This window comes from Dromiciops gliroides, chromosome 1 (assembly GCF_019393635.1).
Source record: "Dromiciops gliroides isolate mDroGli1 chromosome 1, mDroGli1.pri, whole genome shotgun sequence".
Lineage (NCBI taxonomy): Eukaryota > Metazoa > Chordata > Mammalia > Microbiotheria > Microbiotheriidae > Dromiciops > Dromiciops gliroides.
The window spans coordinates 161632802-161655965 of record NC_057861.1 but is presented as its reverse complement, the minus strand read 5'-3'; the positions used below and the strand labels follow the sequence as shown (position 1 = coordinate 161655965).

The window sequence follows — 23164 nt, the reverse complement described above, 5'->3', positions numbered from 1 at the left end:
AACGAACCATGGTCTTTTTTTTGGGGGGGGGGGTTACGGGCAGTGTTGTTTTTTAAAAAATATGTCCAATTCAAGGACTTTGCATGGCTTGACTATGCATCTTTTAAGATTTTTTTGTTTGTTTGCTTCAATGGGGGAGGGGATAAGGGAAGGAAAGAAAAATAATTGTTATTTTAAAAAAATTAGAATTTTTAAGAGAAAAACATTTAGTAATTAAATTACTTTTAAAAAGGGGAAGTTTCTTGGATGGAAATGCCGAAAAGCCAAAAAGTGAGTGCGGGACACTGCATCCCTACTTAGCCTTAACTCATCTATCACTAAGGAGGGCAGTGCTGGGGGAACTCCGATGCCCCAGTCCGGACAATCCCAAGAAAACCCAAGCAGGTTAGCCATAGGGACCAAGGGGTTTTGATTAGCACCTTGCTCACTGAGGCATTAATTAAAGTCAGAGCAGCAATTTCTGGTAACAGGCCTCCCCGTATTTCACCAAAGGGGATTTAACCAAAGCAGGCGCGCCAGAAAGAAAAAAAGCCCCCAATGTGGCTTTGCATTTTACTTAGAAACATACTTAGACGTAGCATCTTGTGACCTTATTCTGTGCACTCTGTCTGCGGATCAGCAGAGACAACACTGGCTTCTGCCACCCACCCAAACCTGAGCTTCATGCATCCTTCCAGGAATGAAAGTGAATGAAAAGCAGCAAAAGCAGCAGCACACCCAAAGCAAAAGCCACTGCAGCGGCGTCTGCGCGCTACTAGCAGTGTGAATGTCACTGCCTCTTCTCCTCAGCTCCCCCACCCCCGTGCCCAGTCCCTACCGAACTGCACGCCGGGAATTGTAGTTCTCCAGCCTGGGGCTGAGACTGCGGCACCTCCTATGGTGAGACTACAAATCCCGTGGAAGGGAGCGAGAGTCGTGCCGAGGCGGGGTGTGGCGAGGACCTCGGAGGGGTTAGGAGGAGGTTTTTCTTGACTCACACGTGGGGGCGGAGAAGGGCCAAGCTTAGAACCCATTTCCTGGCAAAAGAATCCCTTTAGTTCAGCTGGTCTCTGGCTAGGGAAGTCCCTAGGCGGCCAATCTCCTGCCGCCGTGAGAAAACCAAAAAAGGAAAAAAAAAAAGGAAAAAAAGTATAGAACATCTCCCTCTCTATTATTATTATTATTTATCTTGCGTGTAATCCATTCCTCCCTAGTGCCTCCTCCCTTTCCTGCTTGTCCTCCTCCTGTTGTAACATGCAATTAGCGATCCTGCAGCCACATTTCCAGGGGTGCTAAAGTTCATTTCGCTTATAGCCACCATGGGGAATGGGATGAACAAGGTAATGTATGTTTCTGTTTGTTTGTGCTTGCTTGTTTGCTTGCTCAACTCACCTTTGTAGGATCGAGCACTGGGAAAGGTGTAGGAAGCCTTGATTCCTTCTTTCTTAGCCCCTTCCCCCTGATTTCACCCTCCACCCTGCATCTTCCTCCTTTAATTATGCTTAGCCAGCTCTCGAAAAAAAGCATGCTTTGCTTCTTCGTTCAGACAAATGTTTGCATGTTTAGGACTGGGTGTAGTTTTTTTTTCCCCCCTTAATACTTTTAATATCTGGTTGGGGCAGGGAGGTAATTGATGGAAGCGGTGGGGAACAGATCAGGGATGAGACGGATGCTTCTGCAATTTTTTTTTTTAATTGGGGAACAGGGGGGTTGGTGGCGGGTAGAGGTCAGTGCTGTTGAAAATCCCCCGCCCTCCCTTTTGGGAAGGCTTCCCGGCAAACAGCCCCCAGGCATTTGCTCTGCCCGCTGGATGCCTTCTGCGGCTGAGGACCACTTGTTCTCACCAACCACCATGCCCTTTTAAAAGCTATTTACACTTGCTGGGCTAGGACGTGCTTCCGACCTGTCCCCAGCGGGAGCGCGGTGGAGCTGAGAGCTTGTGGTTTCTTCTCTTTTCTTCCTCTCCCCTCCCCTATGAGGCTCTTTAAACGTCGCCCACCCATCTCGTGGGTCATCTGGGCGTCTTCTCTGCCGTAATTTCCTTTATCTCCTTGGATACCTCCCCACCTTCCACTCCCCTAGAGGTTTTTCGTGTGTGGGGTTTTTTCTTCTTTTTTTCTCCCATGTGCCAATAGAAGTTGCTTGGGACAGCTACCTATTAGTCTGGTGGAGGGTGGAACCCTTTTTTAAAAAGACAGCTGCCTGTCTTGGAGGAAGCGAATTCACAGTGGGCTTTTTTTGTCCGGTGTCTGTGCCGGCGTTCTACACTTGGAGGGAAACCTGTTGTCCCCTCACCCCTAGCCCACTCCCCTGGCTAATGAGTGGGGTTGGAAAATCGACGCCTTGCTGCTTTTGCCTGAATAGGACCCATTTTTCTACAGCCCGGTGCTTTTGTCTTCCTGCTTGTCAGCCCCACCCTAGGCTTGTCCAGTTTCCCCTTGCCCCACCCCTAGGCGGGTGTTACTCTGAGGTCCTGTGGCCAGGCTGTTCCTTTGACGACTCAGGAAGGTGGCAGAATCCAGGCGCTGCTCTTGCTTCCTAGGAGGAATGTATTGAACTGGTAGCCAGAGAGAGATTCCCGTGAAGGGAAATGACCCTTTCCCAGTTAGCCTCACACTACCCGGATAAGTGCATTTATTCCATTTTTCAAGTGGTCGGATTAAGTGGGAATTGTTGACTTACATTCTGCTGCTTTTAACTCTAGGGCCAGCATCCTCTGACTCTTGAATGCCACCAGTGGAAATACCAAATAGTTTCAGTGTTACTGAGTAGTATGAGAAGGAATCGTTTTGTGTATTTGGTCTGGGTTAATCACCACCCTGGTTTTGGTTCAAAGGATCACAGATCTAGAGCAGGAAGGGACCTTAGAGGTCATCGGTACAACCGTCTCATTTAAAAAATGGAGAAACTGAGGCTCAGGGTTTAGCAGGGCTGGCATTTGACTGGGGCTTTTACTATTCCAAGTTCATTGTCCTTTCTATTACACCAGGCAGGGTCTTCAGACCTTAACTTCTTTGGCTCAAGAGAACGTTTGAATAAAAGAGAGGAGTACTTTCTCAGTTTGGAGATATACCTTTATTATGCCCTTTGAATCTGCTTTTTAAAAAAAAAAAAGGAGGGGAAGCTTGTCACCAATTTGTGGGATAGGTTAGATTGATACTGATTTTATACTAGTCGACTTTAGGTTCCCATTTAAAATGTTTCTTAATCGAATTGCCTTTTGTTGCCCCTGAATAATTGATAAATTATGTATTAAAATATGTACAGATGAAAATGGTTATATTCATTCTACAAGTTCATAGTTTTAATCTTTGCAATAAACAGCAGTTTTTGTTTTTATTTGCCCATTTCTTCCAAAACTTTTTCCAAGTCTTTTATTATTATTGATTTCCCCCTGCAACCGCAGTGCTAGGGATCTAGGACAGCCACCTACATTTTGTAAACATAGACATAGTGATTTGACCAAGGCCAATAGTTATTGTCAGAAATGGCATCAGAACTCTCCTCTCTCCTGAATCCCTGACTGATAATGTTGTGGTTGATTAGATCTGGGCTTTAGGCTCTGTTTGGTAGCTGTGTGGAAGATGGTTTGGAGAGGGGAGGGACTGGAGCAAGGGAGACCACTTAGAAGGCTATTGTAACAGTCCAGGTGAGAGACCATATGGGTCTCAACTAGGGTGGTGCTTGTGTGAGTAGGGACAAGCAGGTGATGGATGCAAGAGATTTTGTGGAGATAGAATGAACATTTGGCAGTTGATTATATTTAAGAGTGGGTGAAGAATTGAAGATGACTCTGAGGCGGTGAACTTAAGTGACTAGAACAATGGTGATATTCCCAACAGAAGGTAGTTTGGAAGAGAAGTGGGATTGGTGAGAGCCATAAATGAGTTCTGCTTAGGACATGTTAAGTTTGAGATATCTATGGGACATTCTGTTTGAAATGTCCAATAAGCAGTTGATGATCAGGAGAGAGACTCAGTCTAGAGAGGAAGATTTGGAACTTAACTATGTAGAAATGATAATTAAACATGGGATATGCTCAAATTAACCCAGAGACTGGATAGACAGAAGATGGAGGGAATGCATTGTTTGAATGTATCCTGTGAGAGAGTACTGTTCTCAAGTCCTCATACAGTCTAAAAATTCATAGACAACTTCCAGGAAGCATATTGGTAATAATTGCTATCACTTATGCAATACTTTAAGGTTTACAAAGTGCTTTACACATGCTCTCTCATTTGGGGGTGGGGGCGTGGGGGGGAGAGAGAGACAGAGAGAGAGGTGTTGAAGGAGGAACAGGGCAAGGTTATATGACTTTCCCTGGGTCACATAGCTATTAAGTGTCAGTAAGAGGCAAGATTTGAACTCAGGTCTTTCTAACTCCAAAACTTCATTCACTGGGCCACGCAGTAGCCTAATGATTGATCATGTCAGAGGTATACACTTTCTGAATATTAAGTTTATCTAAAAATCTGTACTGTAGGTAAATACAGTACTTTGTGATGCCTTGCAAAAATCTGCTAAGATTGTCATAAGAGTTGAAAGTTTCCTGAACTTGGATTTGTATTCTGGCTCTGTGTGACTTTGAGCAAGTCACTTTAATGATCTGGGCCTTAGTTTCTTTAGCTATAAAGTGAGAGGATTAGATTAGATGGATCTTTAAGATTACTTCTGGCTCTAAATCTACAATCAATTGACCCCTTTAGTCTCTGAGCATGTGAATTTGAGTGGAGTGGCTACTTGGGTAATAAAAATAACTCATAACTTTTTAAGTTGTGCAGGGCTTTCCTTGAAACAATCCTGTGAGGTAGATAATGATGGTATCCCCCCCCCCCCCATAGTAAAGCCCAGAGAATTTAAATTTGTTTCCCCAAGGTTACATAGTTGATAAATGACAGAAACACAGCATCAGTGTTCTTTTCACTATATCAGGGTAGGGTGGTGCTTCCTTCAGTCTATGAACAAAAAGCTCATGGTCCTCTTGTTGCCCAGTTTCATTATCAGGCTGCTGAGATCATGGTTGGTCATTGCATCAATCATAGTTCTTTACTATTGTTTCAAAATTTTGTTTATCTTTACAGTGTCTTTGTGGCATAAGTTATCCTCCTGGTTCTGCTCATATTATTTTGTCATAATTGTCCTTTCGTATAAGGTTAATTCAGCAAGCATTTGTGTGCAAGGTTGTGCTACAGTTTGTCCCCCCAAAGTGATTGCAGTTGCATTATCTTTCATATGTTGTTCTTTTCATTTGTTGGACTTTTGACACACGGAGTGGCTCTGTCATCCTTAGGAAGATTGGCATGGGCTCTGGACAAAGAGTGTAGATAGAGGAGGCTAAGACATCTTTTCTGGTAGCTGTAGTGTCCAATAATCTACTAGTCAGGAAAACTGGAGTTCTTAGTAATTTAGTAACTCTGTGACACTGGGCAAGTTATTTAACCTCAGTCGGCCTCCATTTCCTCAGATATAAAATGAGGATAATAATAGCATCCCTCCGCCCAAGTTGTTCTAAGGAAAAAAGTGAGATATTTGTAGAAAGTGCTTTGCAAACCTTAAAGTGCTATTAATGCTAGCAAGTATTATCTGTATTATTGTGATTGTTACTACTACTGCTGCTGTCAGCATTCTTTGCTAATTTCAAGATTTTCCTGTTGTAGATAAAATCAAAGATATTTATGAATCATGGGAAGATAATAAGGAAAAGGAACATGCTCTTCTTGGTGGCAAATGCCTTGTTATTTTCATGATGCTGTGTCTTTGTGGCCTCTTGTACGTGTGGTATACCCACACGTGGGAGGCCATGTGGTACAGTGGAAGGAGTGATGGCTTTGGGGTCAGAGGACCTGTTTGAACCCTATCTCTGTTACTTACTAGAAGCAGCTTGGTAGAGTAGATAGAACACCAGGCTTGGCTGAAGTCAGGAAAATGTGAGTTCACATCCAACCTCAGACTAGATGACCTTGGGCAAGTCACTTAACTTCCACTTGCCTCAGTTTCCTTAATTGTAAAAAGGGGAGAATAATAACACCTACCTTTCAAGGTTGTTGTAAGGATCAAATGAGATAACATTTGTAAAAAGCACTTAGTACAGTTCCTGGAACTTAGTAGGTGCTACATAATTACTCATTCCCCTTCTCTCCTCCTACTAGCTGTGACTTTATGCAGGTCACTTAAACTCTCATACTCTCAGTGGCTTAGTTGCTTCACCTGTCCCATGAATGCATTGGATTAGTTAACTGGTAAGGTTCCTCTTTACTTTCCCAATCTATGTGTGACCTTTGATTTTTAGTTCCTTTTCCATTCCTTCCTTCCTTTTAAAAGTTTTTTTGTTTTGTTTTTTTTAAGTTTTTTTTTAAAAGGAAAAAAGCATAACATTATAACTCTGCAGGCATCAGCTTTGAGACTCTTCCCCTGTATTATTGTAAACTTGTCGGATCTGTGGCTCAGTGGCATCAAGTAACCATCTGTAACATGGAATCTTTGGGGGGGAGGGAAGACATGGCTAAATCTTTTTCCTTTCTTTGATACATGGTGACTTGGAGTCCCAGGGAAGTCAGACAGCAGCCCCTTTTGACTCTCAGGAAGGAAATCTGGTCTTTCCGGTTCCCAGTCTTGTTTACAGAGATATTTTGTATACTTGCCCTTGTTTGGATAGGTTATTAGATCTAGTATCCCAAAGCCTCAAAGTCAAATTGAGAATTTGGGGTTGGATATGTGTGCTTCAGATAGGATTGGGGTGGGTAGAACACTATATCATCAAGTATTCACAAAAAGGTGGTAGGTGGGTTGGGTTTTTTTTGTTTGTTTTGTTTTGGTTTTGTTTTTTTATGATAAGCCAGGTGTATCTCTTCCTTTTGAAGCAGTTTGTCCATCCAGCCCTGTGATCACAGGCCAGTTCACTCGTATATACTCTTTTTTTTTTTTGCGTGGGGCAATGGGGGTTAAGTGACTTGCCCAGGGTCACACAGCTAGTAAGTGTCAAGTGTCTGAGTCAAATCCAGATTTGAACTCAGGTCCTCCTGAATCAAGGGCTGGTGCTTTATCCACTGCACCACCTAGTTGCCCCCTGGTATATACTCTTTTTTTTTTTTTTAAAGTGAGGCAATTGGGGTTAAGTGACTTGCCCAGGGTCACACAGCTAGTAAGTGTTAAGTGTCTGAGGCCAAATTTGAACTCAGGTCTTCCCGAATATACTCTTTTTTTTTTGGTGGGGCAGTTGGGGTTAAGTGACTTGCCCAGGGTCACACAGCTAGTAAGTGTCAAATGTCTGAGGCTAGCTTTGAACTCAGGTCCTCCTGAATCCAGGGCCAGTGCTTTATCCACTGCGCCACCTAGCCACCCCCTGAATATACTCTTAATAGTGTTGTGTACAACCTCCAAGAATGGGAGTCATCTGTTGTGAAGAATCATTAGGAAGGTCTCCAAATCTTAGTAAGCACTGCCAATCCCTTGGAATGTAAGTGCCTTCGTCATTTATCTGACAGTTCTTCAACATGGACCAGGACTCTTTGTTTCTTTTTGACTGGTATTCATTCTGTCAGGGCTTCTCCCTTTGTTTGTTTATGATGTAGCATCAGGCTAAGGTTTTGTCTCAGCCACTCTTGTGCAGCAGCGGCAGAAGAGTTCTTCAGGTGTCCAAACTTAGTTTTGAGGCCCATTCTTTTATCACTTGGAGGGCTATTCCCTAGCTACTGATCGAGATTTCCATCCCTCGCTCAGCTGTCTTTCAGTGTGTGATGAAATAATGAGATTTAGCAGATACTCAGACCCACCTGAAGATTAATTTAGACTGATTGAATCAAGTGAGAGTGATTAACTGCTGATTAGCCTACTTCAAGTTAACTGGATTGTAATCACACCTTGAGAACACCTTCAGAACCAATGGATTTGGATGATGCCAACCAATCAGCTTGAAGCAGTGTGTAAGGACCGCCTCTGTTCCAGACCTATAAAAAGCTTCCACAATCAGTTTGCTGGAGAGAGTTCCTGATTAAAGCAGGCTTGTGGCAAAGGACTTGAGGAAGAATCCAACCAGGCTGCAACTCTAGGCTAAATAGGCTTTTTTCTTAACTTTCTGAACTCCATGGGAATATCTGTATGCTTTAATAAATGTTTAATGCCCAAGGACTGGTGCTAAAGCTTCTAATTTAAGGCGACCACAATTTAGATTTTAAACATCACAAGTGAGAAGATGTTCTTCCCTTTCTTTTTCTTTTGGTAAGGCTGCTTGCATTTACTTGTCTGAGTAGCATCTGAGATTTGTCACATAATGAAATTTTTATTTTACTTTTTTCGGACATTTAGGCTGATAAGATTGTAGATTTATAGTTCGAAGGGAACTTAGAACCTATCTGTTCCAAATTGCCTCATTCTTCAGATGAGGAAACTGAGGCTTAGATAAGTTCCTTGCCCAAGGATATACAGGTAGTAAGTTGCTGAGGTGGGATTTGAACCCAGGTTTTCCATATCCAGAGCCAACAACCTTTCCATCATACTACACAACTTATCTTGCTGTATATGGAAATAAGGGAGCCACAACCTGAGTATTGGACTGTCTGTCATTTGGCAATCATAACTCCCATCTCCTGCTCTTGAAATTCTACTTTGATTTCCCAGTCTGAACAATGGGATAATTCCTTATTGGCCTTATTCATGTTTTAGCAGCATAGCTTCGTCTTCTAACAGCTTACAATAAGAAAGAAAAATCTTCACACTGCATATGAGATGCTGATTTTCCTTTTGCTCTTTCTCAGTTATCTCTTCAAATCTGACTTGCTGCTTCTGTTTCCTGGGTCCCTGGTTGGCTTTTTAGCACCTGTTCCTCTGCTCTGATGTGGCTTTGGTTAGTGACCTCATTGTGGATGCCCATGGAGTGAAGCAAAAGAGAAAGTCCAGTCACCTCCTGGCCATCAGCCCCTCTCAGGCTCCTCTTATCTGCCTTGCATCTCTTGTACCTTGATTATTCTTCTTTCATTCATTCAACAGATACTCAGTAGCTGCTATGTGCAAACCACTATAGTGGGCAACTCAGTCTCAGTCTCCTGGAAATTTGTGAATCTAGTTGGGCACAGGAGTTTAGTAAAGAGGTAGGCACCAGAGATAGAGACTGGAGAATCATCTGCAGAGGTGGGAGTAGAAAGTAGGATTCAGGGCTATAGCTAGAGAAGATGGCTGAGAACCGGGAACTTGGGGAACTAGGTTTGGGAAGTTGGATGAGGAAAGGAGCCAATGGGAACAGAATTCATGTGAAGCAGTACCATAGCTGTCTTAAAGGAGGTGAGAGAAATTATTTTCTATTTTATTAGATGGCTTTTTTTTGGGGGGGGGGGTGAGGCAATTGGGTTTAAGTGACTTGCCCAGGGTCACACAGCTAGTGTTAAGTGTCTGAGGCTGGATTTGAACTCAGGTCCTCCTGACTCCAGGGCTGGTGCTCTATCCACTGAGCCACCTAGCTGCCCCCTTCTATTTTATTAACAACTTATTAATTAGGATCCAAGCTTTTAATTTCCTTATTCAGGGAGCAGCCCCTGTAGGTCAGGCAGCCAGTCTCTGAAGGGTTGATTTAGGAGATTGCCCTAATCCTTGGGGTTATATACACCTTGATTTTGGGCAGGACTCCACTCAACTAGGAGACTGTTTCTGAAGTATAAACTGAATCTAATTTAGGTAAATTCTTGCCTTGAGGGAATAAGCTCCTGCTCTAGCACCCCTCCATTGGAATTTAGGGTGACCCAACTCATGAAGGAGAAAACCAACCTCAGTGGTCTGTGTAGAGAAAGCTTCATTTGCCCATCCATATTGCTGGAAGTAACTGAGTCTCCTGATCAAGCCATGTTCTCATCAGGAGAAGCTGAAGACTTTTAGCTCACCCTCTCATTAATTGTTCACTTGTCAGGGTCGATTTTCACCTGCCAGGGGCACCCCTTTTTCTAAAAGTATATTAAGGCTTCTATTCTCTTCATGTTTTTTTGTTTTTTTGGTTACTGGGAGAAACCACTGACCATTAATTTATTGATTATTAGCCTAATTTATAAATTGATAATTATCCAGAAACTCTCTTGGGTTTTTCCTTCCTCACAGAGGCTAGCGATTTTTAGAGGTGTAGGTGAGAAGGGAGCAGTCTCCAGGCATGGAAGGCAGATTTGGGGAAATAGGAACAGATAGTTAGAGTTGGTAAGGACTTTAAAAAGCCATTTTTCAGAGAAGCCTGATATGGAAAGAGGTGAAATGACTTGCCTAGGGTCATACCTCTAATTGTCTGAGAGGGGTTTGAACTTGACTTTTTCTGATTCCAAGTCCACTACTCGAACTGCCCCAAATAGCTACTGTAGGATCATAAAACCAAACCTTTGCAGCTGGAAAGGACCCCAACCTGTCTCTTTAAGAGATGGGGAAACAGAGGCCCAGGGAGGTGGGGACTTGACTAGGATAGTTAGGTAGTGAACGTCAGTCAGAATTTGAACCCAGCTTTTGTGATGGGATAATGTGAAATAAGCGTATGAAAGTAGGCATCTTCCTGTGTGTGTGATAAAACTTGAGAAAATGGCTTTGTTGCCCCAGTAGTGGATCTCAGCATGGTATACTGAGGTAGGGACCATCTTTATCCCACTAGGAAGCCCCCACATAGGTTGAGTTTTCAATTGGTTGCACTGGAAGAAAATAAATGGAGGCTTTTTTCTTAAGTAAGAGAGTGTGTGCTAGCCTTGTGCTGACAGGAGGGTGTTGCTAGGATGTTGGGAGGGAAATGTCATTAATGCTGGCATGTTCGGTATGCACTTAAAAAAACATCATACATTGGAGCTGGCATATTTTTAGATACTCCAAACTGTTGGACATATATGGATTTGAGAATGCCAGTGAGGTATGCTGGCAGATCAGAAAGCTTCTTAGATGTGAAGTAGAGTGTGTGTGTGTGTGTGTGTGTGTGTGTGTGTGTGTGTGTGTGTGTGTGTGTGTGTGTGTGTGTGTGTGTGAGAGAGAGAGAGAGAGAGAGAGAGAGAGAGAGAGAGAGAGAGAGAGAGAGAGAGAGAGAGAGAGAGATCAATCCGTGTCACGAGTGCCTTTAGAGTCTTGATTCTATCTATATTCGGATTTTTGGAAGAGTGGAATTCAAGGAAAGTCCTTGGCTTTTTATGTGAAGTTCTGCTCATATATATTTGTTCATGGCTCATCTGAATGTACAGATTCAAGAAAATGGAGTGAGGGAGGAGAAAAAGGATTTGGGGAATTTAAGGTGGCAGAATAGGCAGAAAAGAAAGGCCAAGAGGTTTTGGTTACTAGTGGTGATTTTGAAGGACTCTTGTTAACACCTGTTTCCCATCACCTTGATGAGTAGGGCCAGGTGAAAGGGCACCAGACCCATACCAATCGAATTCCTGTGCTTAGAATCATGGGATGTAAGAGTTTGAAGGGACCTTAGCAATGTTCAAGTATCAGATTTCTTAGCCTGGAATCCATGAATAGATGTCAGGGGAATCCATGAACTTGGATGGGAGAAAACATTTACATCATTATTTTCACTATCTTCTAACTGACATTTTTATGAATGTTGGCAACAATATATAGGGGTACATAGACTTCACCAGACTGTCAGTGAGAGGTCCATGACACAAAGTTAAGGCTCTTTGATCTAGGCCAACTCCCTTATTTTATTTTATTTTATTTTTTTGTGGGGCAACGAGAGTTAAGTGACTTGGCCAGGGTCACACAGCTAGTGTTAAGTGTCTGAGGCCGGATTTGAACTCAGGTCCTCCTGACTCCAGGACCGGTGCTCTATCCACTGCGCCACCTAGCTGCCCCAACTCCCTTATTTTATAAAGGAGAAAATGGATGCCAGAGAAAGCTGCCTCATCAGAGTTCTGCACTGGTTACTTAGTGACAGGTTTGGTACCAAAGCCTATATCTTCTGACTTCCCCCTCCAGTGTCATAGTCAATACAGATGTATTCTCCAGGATGGCTGGGGTTCTTCATTGCCATCTGGTTATAGTTTTAAAGCCAAAAGGGACCTCAGAGTGCTTATCTGCATTAACTCTCTCATTTTACAAATGGGAATACACAGAGAAAGGCAGGAGTATAGCAGAGCCACTTCCCAAGTTCAAGGTCTTTTCTTAGAAAGTGGGCCAATGGATCACCTACAGGAAAAAGATTGGGAAATAGTGGGGCCCTTTCCCTGAACTTACCTCCTTTGAGTTTGATTATGACACTTCACCTTCCATAAAGCCTTTGGAGTGGGTTTCTTATAGGTCTGAGGGTCCAATCCTAGATACCTTAAAACGCAGTGTGATTAAACGAACTATGGAATCCTAGGCCTGCCCCAAGGGATGACTGGAAGCTGATGCTGAAGACAGCAGGGCACTGTATGTACTCAGAACACACCTAGCTGGCTGCTTCCCTACCCTGCCCATTCCTCAATGCCAGTGAAACTTTGTCAACCTTTGTCCTAATATTTACATTTTTGTGTGCCTCTCTTTTCCCTAGATCCTGCCTGGTCTCTACATTGGCAACTTTAAAGGTGAGTGCTGACCTTAAAAGAGCATTTTAAGGATCCTTATCTGGGACTTGGAAGCAGCTTTCAAAGAAGGAAGAAATGTTTAAGAAATGCATAAAATGTGATGTGTAGGATTACAGAAGAAATCAATTAATGTTGAAATAGTTTTCAAGCTATTTTTTTAAGAAGAAAAAGTTCATAGACCCCCAGGTTAAGAATCCCTGCTATAGTTAACTGCTGCAAATTCCCAGATGTCTGTTTTCACTGTAGAGGAAAACTTGGCTGTGATAATAACTCTGGTAGAGGATTTGTTTTATATTCCCTCATAGTACATAGCACTCATTGTCTACAGTCTATATTGATTTAATATCAGCTATTGAAACAAGCCTTAATTACATGCCTATCGTTTTCCAAGCATTGTGCTTGTCTAGAGGATACCTAGCAAGGCTATCCCTGACTTTAAAGTGCAGTTTATATTCTGGGGTGATACAATGTGTATATAGATAAACATTGGATACATCCTACAGTTCCCCGAATCAACAAGGGCTTCTCTGATAGATGTATCTTTGCCCTTTTTTCCCTTTGGGGAATTTTCCTTTAATCCCTTTCAGCTGAACTTTTGCAATTTGTTGTTGTTCAGTCCTGTCCCAGCTTTTTCATGAACCCATTTGGGAAAGATACTGGAGTGGTTTGGCCATTTTCCATCTCTAGCTCATTTTACAGATGAGGAAACTGAGGCAGACAGGGTTAAGTTATTTGCCCAGGGTCACATAGCTAGTAAGTATCTGAGGCTGGATTTGAACTCAGGAAGAAGAGTCTTCTACACTCTAGGCCCTGTATTCTATCCTAGCTTACACAGCAAAAATAATAATTATTATTAACGTTTATATTACCTTTTGTTCCATACCAGTTATTTCCCATTAATACCTCTCAACTGAACCTTTGAATAACAACAATAATAATAGCTAAAATTTATATAGTGTTTTATAGGGGGGAGTTATCTTCACAACAGCCCTGTGGGTTAGATGCTGCTATTATTTCCTGTGTGGTAGCTGAGTCTCTGTCATGAATTGGTAGACCACTACATATCCGTGGTTGGGTGTCCTGGCATTCCAGGGGTTGATGTGATTTACCAGAGGTGGACTAGATTAAGAAGCTTGGTAAGGACATTTTGCTACGGGTGCCAGGTTACAGTAAAAGGGCCTTTTCCCCACACATGCCTGCCTAGCACATTCTCTTCCCTCCTAAAGAAGCCAAATATAACCCGGCCAGGGGTGGCACAGTCACTGGTGTTAAGACATTTTTAGCTAGTTTTAATCTGTGTGCTTTCAGGTCTTTGAAATGGCTTTTCTTTAAAATTGATTTATTTTCTTTCTTTCTTTTTTTTTTTTTGCAGGGCAGGGGGGGTTAAGTTACTTGCCCAGGGTCACACAGCTAGTAAGTGTCAAGTGACTGAGGCCAGATTTGAACTCAGGTACTCCTGAATCCAGGGCCGGTGCTCTATCTACTGCGCCACCTAGCTGCCCCCAAAATTGATTTATTTTCAAGACAACTGTATTTAAAATGCATAGAGCTCACTTAGTGCTATGAATAATATGATACTAAATTCCAGTTCACATTCTGGAATAGGTACAGATATTCTGTCTTGGGAAGTATAATATAGTAAGTAGTAGCAGAAGTGTAGCAGGTATGAGTATTTTTAGTTTTGTGTAAAATTGTAAATCTCAATTTCACATCACTTGCTTTTTTAAATAAAAGAATATAATACAATCCACAAGTTACTTTAAAAAATTGATTTATTTTTAAAAGAAGGAAAAATTCCAAACATTTTCCTCCATAATATTTACTTTCTCCTCTTTACCCCTGTAGACTCCTCATGCCAACTAATTGGTTTCATAGGAAGCTCAGCTCAGGGAGCTGGCAGATGCTAATTGCTATTAGAGCATATTGTTAAAAATAGTACCATTTATAATTATTTTTGAATTGCTAATTTGGTAAGCTGTGAAATTCTGAAAAAGCAGCCGTGGCCATGGGGAATGCCTTTGTAGATACCTCTGTGGCCCTACTTATTTGTAAGGAATTTTATTTTCATCAGCATTGGCTTATTTTGTTTTTTTGGGTTTTTTGTAGTCCCTTTCTACCTCAGGTCCATACTCCTCCATGGTCTCTACATGGTCTCCTTGACTCCAGTCTCTTTTGTCTCTACCCCACCCTGAACACAACCACCACATTATTCTTCCTAAATCCCTGCTTTTAGCATCCAGTTCCCCTCCTCAGAAATGGTCCCCTGTTATTGCCTATTCAGTTCAAGGAACATATTTGAAAATCCTAGTCTCTACCTTGGACACTGGGCCTACTTAGGGGCTGTAGTGTTTTCAGTCCTGTCCAACTCTTTGTGACCCCATTTGGGGTTTTCTTGGCAAAGATACTGGGGGGGGGGGTTGCCATTTCCTTCTCTAGTTCACTTTACAGATGAAGAAACTGAGGCAGACAGAGTTAAGTGACTTCCTCAGGGTCAAAGAAGCTAATAAGTATCTGAAGCTGGATTTGAACTCTTCCTGATTCCAGGCCTTATACTCTAGCCGCTTTGCCACCTGGTGGAGTGATGGGAGACTACAAAGACAAAAAGCAGAATGTCAACCCTCAAGGAGCTTAGATCCCTTTGGGGACAGGTGTATAACATCGTGAGAACTGTCATTTACATGACACTTTAAAGATTTGTGTAACTACCCTTTGGGGTAGGTGGTATATGCATACTGCAATGCATATAGACATGTACACCAATAAATGTAATTTAAGGTAATTTAGGGAAGGAGAAAGCACTAACAACTTTGGGAAGATTAGCGAGAGAAGAGACGTCTCTATCAGGGAAGTCCTCCTAGAAGAGGTGGCCTTTGAGCTGAGTTTGGAAGGACCACTAGGATCCTGAGAGGGGAAGGCAATGGAGCATAATTCAGGTATATTGGGGTGGCCTCTCTGAATGCATACAGTTGGGGATGGATTTTGGAGTTTGGGGAACAGTTAGTCCTGTTTCACTGGAATAGGGTGTCCTGATATGAAGTAATGATGGAAAGAGAGCTAAAAAAGTGAATTGGAATCAGATTGTAGAAGGCCCCTTAAGTCAAAGCTGCTCAGTCTGCATCCGACCTGAACCTGCCTTTTCTAGCAGACTTCACTTCCCTTGTCATTGTGGGCTACCTTGTGTCTTTGGGTCTTTGCTTCTGCCCTTCCCTCCTCATTTCCCTTTTCTGTCTTTCAAAATCTCTCAATACTTATAAGGTTCAGTTCAAATCCTTGCAATTCCATGAAGCTCTCCTAGCCCACCTTTTGTTGGGGTGGAGTCAGAAAGACCTGCTGTTTGAATTCTGCCCTGGGCAGTCAAGATTTCTTTTGGCCTCAGTTTCCTCATCTGTATAGTGGGATTGCTTTGAGGATCAATGAGATAACAGATGTGAATGAGATAACCTTAAAGTGCTATGTAGACTTAGCATAGTTATTTCCCTCTAATCCCTTTTAATTGAAACTTTGTGATAGGAGCAATAATGGTTATTAAGTTGATCTTTGCCTTTTGTTTCCATATCTTAGTTCTTTCCCTTTAATCCCTCTCACCTGAACCTTTGTAATAACAATAAAATAGCTGGAGCTTGCCTAGTGCTTTAAAAGGTTTGCAAAGCATTTTATGTGAGTTAGCTTATTTTGTCTTCACAATCACCCTGTGAGAGGCTGTTGTCACCCCTATTGTACAAAAGAGGATCCTGGGGCTGAGAGAGATTCTGTGCCTTGCCCATCATCACACAGCTGACTAAGGAGTAGGTATTCCTGACTTCAGCTTCAATATTCCTTTCAGTGGGTGCCACCTTACTCTCTTATAAGGAAGAAAAATCCAAATCAAGTGACAGTGTGTACTGTATTACACATCTGTAGTCCCCATCTCTTTGCTCTGAAAAGAAGGATGCATCCTTTTCCTAACAATGATCTCTCTTTCAACCAGAAGTGGTACCATTTATCCTCTATCCCTCACTTGGAATTTTAAATTAATATTGTACTACCTTAAGAATTTTTTTGGCTTGTTGTGTTGTCTTCTTATTGCATTACTCTTTGAGTCTATAAGTTGGTATGGGTGTCAGAGTGTGTGTGTGTGTGTGTGTGTGTGTGTGTGTGTGTGTGTGTGTCTGTCTGTCTCCATCTCCTTCAATCTAGCTTTCCATGTACAGAAGCCAGCACTTTACATATAATAGGTGATCAGTCCTGGGTCCATTAGCCTGGCCCTCAGCATCTTTCTTCAGCATGCTTACCTGATTGTCACATTCCTTTTCTCTCCCTTTGACATCTCTCTGGGATTCTCAGAGGAGGATCCGGGAGAGCCCTTGGGGGCCTGGCATTCTGAACAACCTTAGTCACTTTACCCTCTTTCCCCTACCCTTTCTTGTCCCTTCTGGCTTAGAGGTCTGGCCCTTGTTGTCATTGGGTAATTCAGAAAACCAGCATTTAAATTTTATGAGGTATAATATGAAGCTACCTTATAATATGGGGCATAATATGAGGCAAGCTTTCATTTGGGGGCAGCCTTTAAAAAAATAGCCTGACTTGACCTGACTGCATTACTGAAAACTGTTAACCGAAAATAATATCACAAGTCCTTGGGACATTGCATCACAACTAGATTTATTACAAGAGAAATGAACGTGCATGTGGCACCCTAAATAGATGCAGAGTTCACAATCCAAACAGATACTTGCATATTTATGAAATTGTAACAAAGAGAGGAGAAGGAGAAATCACCTAAATGGGAGTGGTTGGGGAGGAGAAATCATAAATAATTAAGATGGCAAAAGCAGCATTCTTTCCCCTTGGGAACTGCTAAGATACTAAGATAGGCTGGTCTACTTATCTACAAGGATCCCAGCTGCACAAGCAGTTTCCAAGTCTATTGCAGACTGACAGACTCTTGTCTTTACTCCCAAGGATACTCTGGGAGTCCAGCTTGGGATGCACACAACAAATTATGTCAGCTGGTGGGAGGGGGGATTTCATCCTTGATACACATTCAAGGCCTCCTTCATATTCTGGGCCTGTTGTTTCTGGAAGATAAGGCAGCTCAAAAAGACAAGTTAAGAGTATTCCTTAACATTTCCCCTTGCTGGTCAAAGGCAACCCCTAGATATGCTGATGACCGCAGAGAACAAACTTGGTAAAACATTATCCCGGATACTACCAGGGATAGCCCCAGTTACAAAGTGAGATCAGAACCATTAACCAAGAACAGTACAAGACATAGTAGGAATGTCTCAAATCAGGGACTGATCTAAAGGGGAAAACCAAACAACAGCAAGATGATTTATGAGAACTCCAAAGGAGTACAATAATGGGCATCAATGTTAACCAATATGAAGTCTCCTTGAAATTTGGTAATCTTCCTCAGAGTCCATTCGTTCAATACATTCTTTTTCTGGTCTCAGACATTCCATGCAGTCACCAGGTCCGTGGTGCATCTTTCCCTGGGTCAGTCTATGAAATATTGTGTCCTCATGGGCACCCCTTCACTGGATGTCTTTTCTGGTTCCAAGTTACTTGTAAAGACTCCTTAGATGTACCTGCTAAAATCTTTTACGAAGACAGAACTCAATACAAGATTTCAGTACTAGTCATGCAGTGAAAACCCAACTGGAACCTTGAGGTTCTAACCTAATCAATAACAGAGCTGAAAGGGGAACACCAAAATAGGAACCCAGAGTTCACTTGAAGCTTTGAAAAATTTAGATTGCTAAGATCCTGTTTTGTTTCAACTTAAACTCTGTACCTGATGTAAACACTGTTAACAAGAAGCTAAAGGGTTACTGTTACATTGATTTATGGAATACAAACAAATACAAACTAAACATTTTAAATACCACAGAAGGAAGAACTCTTAAAATCTTTCAGATTACTGACTTGACTGTATTACTGAAAACAACCTCTAAGAATTTACCTGTGCTGTATAATTATAGTATTCACCAAAGGGTCCATTCTTTTCTGATCTGATACGCTAAATACAATTGGACTTGGTCAGGACTCAGAGGAGTATCACTGTTACTTTGATGGGTGCCACGGATGTTGCTAAGTTGTTTGTACAACTCTTCCCTCCCCTTTCCCTTAAGCCATCTTACATAGGAGAAGATTGTGGATAGGGACCAGATCTGTGATTTCATTGGTACAGGGAACTCTTAGTTGAGGAAGCTCCCTTTACCATTACAGGTGGGCACCACCTAGACAACTTAAGAGTGTTAGAGAGTTGTCTAGACCATCGAGAAGTTAAGTGACTTCCCAGGGTCAGAGATGTGACTTGACCTCAGATCTTCCTGGCTTTGACTATTAACTATTGTGCTTGGATACTGTGCTGCCTGTATAAGAGAAGATTCAGCTATGTGACCCAGTGGATAGAACTCTGGGCCTGGACTCGGGAACCTGGACCTGAGTTCAAATTTAGTCTCATGCACTTATTAGCTGTGTGACCCTGGGCAAGTCCCAACAGGCTGCACCCCTCTCAATTTCTCCATCACTGCCCAGAAAGCTCTTCATCTTGGAAGATCACTTCAGGCCTGGGACTCACAAACTCATGCCTCAGAAGTACCCTCTGCCCTTGGGGCTTCTCCCTCTCATTGGAAGGTGGAGAATTCCTTCCAAAACCTCTATTTAAGGAGGGCACCAAGGCCAGCCATCTCTTCATTTCCTACCAGACTGCAGTGTTCTGGACTTTTCTATCATGGACCTGTATCATCATCTTCCCTCTTCTTTCTTGGCAACCCCCTTCCCTCCAACCCCCCACTTGTAAACACACCTGCCCTTCAGCTTTTATGTGTTAACTTCCAAATAAGGATGTCAGCTTCTCAAGAGCAGGAACAGTCTTTTTCCTTATATTTGTATTCCCAGAGCTTAGTGCCTGGCACATTGTAAGGGCTTAGTAAATATCTGTTGACTTGACCTTTGTCCAATAAAAGAGATAACATACACATATATGTGTTTATATGTATGTGTGTATTTGACTCTTCTATTTCCATTTTATAGGGCTCTTGTGATTTGATTCCTAGATCAAATGAGATATTTGAAAAGGGCTTAGCATAGTGCCTAGTGTATTAGGTGCTTAATGAATGTTTGTTCTTCCTCTCCCCACCCCATTTTACTGTCATTAAAATATTGAATGGATGGTGGTACTAGGTTAGATTTCCTTCACAGTGGAATCCAGGTAAAGCCCCTAAAAGTTCATTATACAGAATTATGTTTGGCCAGTTCTTTTCTCCCTTCCTCATCTTGAAGGTCCCTCTTCATGAAATAGAGAGAACATAGATTATCATGCTGGGCACAGGCAGGTGTCTGACTACCTTCTGCAGGTAGTTCCCTGTTGTCCATTTGAGAGACCACTAAAAATGATAGAGTCTGAGAATTGAAAGGGCTTGGGAGGCATCAAGCCTCGTGCCCATATAAGGCTTGAATTTTCTCCATGTTATCCCTAATAAATGGTAATTTACCTTCTGCTTAAAGGCTCCCAGTGAGGGGACCTTTAAGTGATTAACTCACTGCCTCTTTTTTTTTTTTTTTTTTTTTTTTGGTGAGGCAGTTGGGGTTAAGTGATTTGCCTAGGGTCACACAGGTACTAAGTGTTAAGTGTCTGAGGCTGGATTTGAACTCAGGTATTCCTGACTTCAGGGCCAGTGCTCAATCCACTGAGCCACCTAGCTGCCCCAACCCACTGCCTCTTAAGGAAGCTCACTCCTCTTTAGGGTAGGACTCTTAATTATTAACCGTTAATTAAGAAATGTTTGGGGGCAGCTATGTGGCGCAGTGGATAGAGCACCGGCCCTGGAGTCAGGAGGACCTGAGTTCAAATCCAGCCTCAGACACTTAACACTTACTAGCTGTGTGACCCTGGGCAAGTCACTTAACCCCAATTGCCTCACCAAAAAAAAAAAAAGAAATGTTTGAACTTGATTGAAATTCTTATATCAGTCTGAAATTTGCCTTCCTATAATTAGGTTACAGTTTTGCTCCTCCGGGACCAAGCAGAACATGCGTAATTCCTCTTGCCCTTCAAAATGTAAAGATGGTGATTGTGTCATCCTTCCTGCCTACAAAATTCCATCCCTGCCACATGTTTTCCAAGCCAGACACGTCCACTTCATTTACCTGGTTCTTAGGATGACATGATTTCAATGCTGTCGCCAGACTTGCCATTCTTTCCCACATTGTCTGTTGTCCTTTCTGAAATGTGATGCCTATCACTAGATTCTGTATGTCAGCTGTGGTCCCACCAAGGACCATTACTTCCCTGGCTCTGGACAGTTTTTCCATTCATGAAGTCTAAGATAACATTACTTACGATAGTATTATTATTACCTTTTTTTTTTAAATAGCAGCCACAACATACTAATCACTCCTACTGAGCTTTCAGTTCACTAAATGATTGATTGATAGGTTGGGAGGTAGGTAGATAGATAGATAAGAACATTTATTAAGTGCTTTCTCTGTGGCAGGCACTATGTGACATGCTGGGTATACAACTGGAAGTAAAAAGAAAGATAGTTCCTTCCTTCAAAGAGATTACATTCTTTTTTTTTTTTTTTTAGTGAGGCAGTTGGGGTTAAGTGACTTTCTCAGGGTCACACAGCTAGTAAATGTTAAGTGTCTGAGGCCAGATTTGAACTCAGGTACTCCTGATTCCAGGGCCGGTGCTCTATCCACTAAAGAGCTTACATTCTAATGGAGTAAGACAGCAAGTTAAAGGGAGCTGCAAATGGAGTTGAGGGAGAGAAAATATCTGTGCAGGTGTGGGTTGGAGAAGCTCAGTCCGGAGGGGACTGAAGGAGTAAGTGTGACTGACCTGGATGCTTTCTCGAAATGGGGGTTTTGATAGGAACTTACCAGTGGGAGGAGGGGATCACAGGGATGGAGGCACTTTCCAGGCTGAGAAGGCTGGTGGGGTGATAGTGGTGAGGTTGGGAGTGTCAGGAGTGGAGTTCTCATTTCTGTCTTCTCTATAAAGAATTGTAATTGATTTTGTTAAATGCTCCTGGAAGAGCAAAACTGTAATAGGCCAGGCAGCCCACCCTGGGAAGAGACAAAAGGTAGAATGTACCAATGTAGGCCAGACTACTGCTATCACCTGGACTACTGTTCCCCCTCCGTAGGGATAGAGACAGCCCCAAACCCTGGACCTAAATGCCTTGGCAATAACAGTGTTCTCCAGATCTCATGATGTGTTTCCAGCTTGGCCCCTGAGCTGTTGTAGAGAGAAGAGGGAGTCTGCCATCTTTGCAGCCACTAATACCAACCACCTAACAACTACCACCAAAGGGTCAGGCAAGTCAATCTAGTTGAGGCATCAAGGCCCACTGAGGGACAGACAGGAGGTACTGGGTGGGTCAAGCCACCTTAGTCATCACCTCCTCTGGGATCCTGCTGGAAATATCCTAGGATGCTGAGCCCAAGAAATATTAGTGTCCTGTTCCCACCCCCAACCCCTGCCCTCTCAAATGACTGACCCTGGGGCAGCCAGGTGGCACAGTGGATGGAGTGCCGGCCCCGGATTTGGGAGGACCTGAGTTCAGGTCTGGCCTCAGACACTTGACACTGACTAGCTGTGTGATCCTGGGCAAGTCACTTAATCCCAATTGCCTCATAAAAAAAAAAAAAACTAAAAAAAATGACTGACCCTGTTTCCCTCTTAGCCCTTGCAGCCATTGTTAAGGGGAATCACCCTTGTGAAGAAGGGGGGCTCAGTATTTTTGCCACCCTTAATACCACCTGTCAGCTAACTGCCACTGACTAGCAGGTAAGCAGATGAGCCTTGAGACCAGTAGCAACCTTCAGACCACCAGTGTGGTTTCCAGACCACCTCACAAAGACATCATTCAGGGGAACAGCTCTTGTGGAAATATGACCTGGCAATTTTCTCTGCAGGTGCTGGGGTTCCTGCATCCTCAGCAGCCATAGTTACTGAAGGCTCAGAAAAGAAAGCTCTTGTCATCAAAGGCCTTGGCACTGTCAAATGGTGCAACATCAGAAATAGATATGGTTTTTATTAATGGAGATGACATTAAAGAAGATGCATTACCATCTGCTTTACTGTTGCACTCTAAGGACCACTGGGTTTCCATCTGACTTGCAACTGAAACCTCTTATATGTGTTGTCTAGCCTAGATGTGAGACTTGAGAGCAAAGACTGTCTTGCTTTTCTGTTTGTATCTTTAGTGCTTAGCCTAACCTTGTCATGTAGTAATTGCTTAATAAATGCTTGTTCATTCTTTCATCTCCCTGATGAACTAGCCTTCTAACCTTATCAATAATATAATTTGTAAATAATTTGACACAGCTTTTTCTTAGTGAACCCATAAAAGCTCAAAGTAATCACCTCTTTGTTTTCTAGGTGCTTACAAAACCAATCCCTTTCAGGATCTATCTCAGAATATACCGAGCATTCTACATGAAACTCACTAACTTTCTTAAATAAGATTTGTTAATCTAGGTCTGTGATATCTCTCTTGTTGGCCTTGGTTCCTCAGAGATAACCATTAGTGTTTTGACAATCACATGTGTAATTTCTTTTTTATGGTCACAAATGTAACTCACTTCAGCTAGGTGATACGAACTAATTGAGAGCAGGTGTATATTTTCTTAAAGTCTCCTCTGTTCCATTACATCAATCAGCTATTTGGTATCTCTAG

The 23164-nt window shown here is 42.5% G+C and overlaps 1 protein-coding gene across 1 annotated transcript in view; it reads left to right on the top strand.

Moving 5' to 3' along the window:
• The first annotated feature begins 973 nt into the window (after positions 1 to 973).
• The window catches only part of DUSP22 (dual specificity phosphatase 22), an 81306-nt gene continuing 59115 nt past the window's right edge, over positions 974 to 23164 (top strand). Inside the window, exons 1-2 of the mRNA XM_043978203.1 lie at positions 974 to 1319; positions 12458 to 12491. Of these exons, the coding sequence (XP_043834138.1) occupies positions 1299 to 1319; positions 12458 to 12491 (55 nt within the window). The 5' untranslated portion in view covers positions 974 to 1298. The remainder of the gene's footprint in view (positions 1320 to 12457; positions 12492 to 23164) is intronic.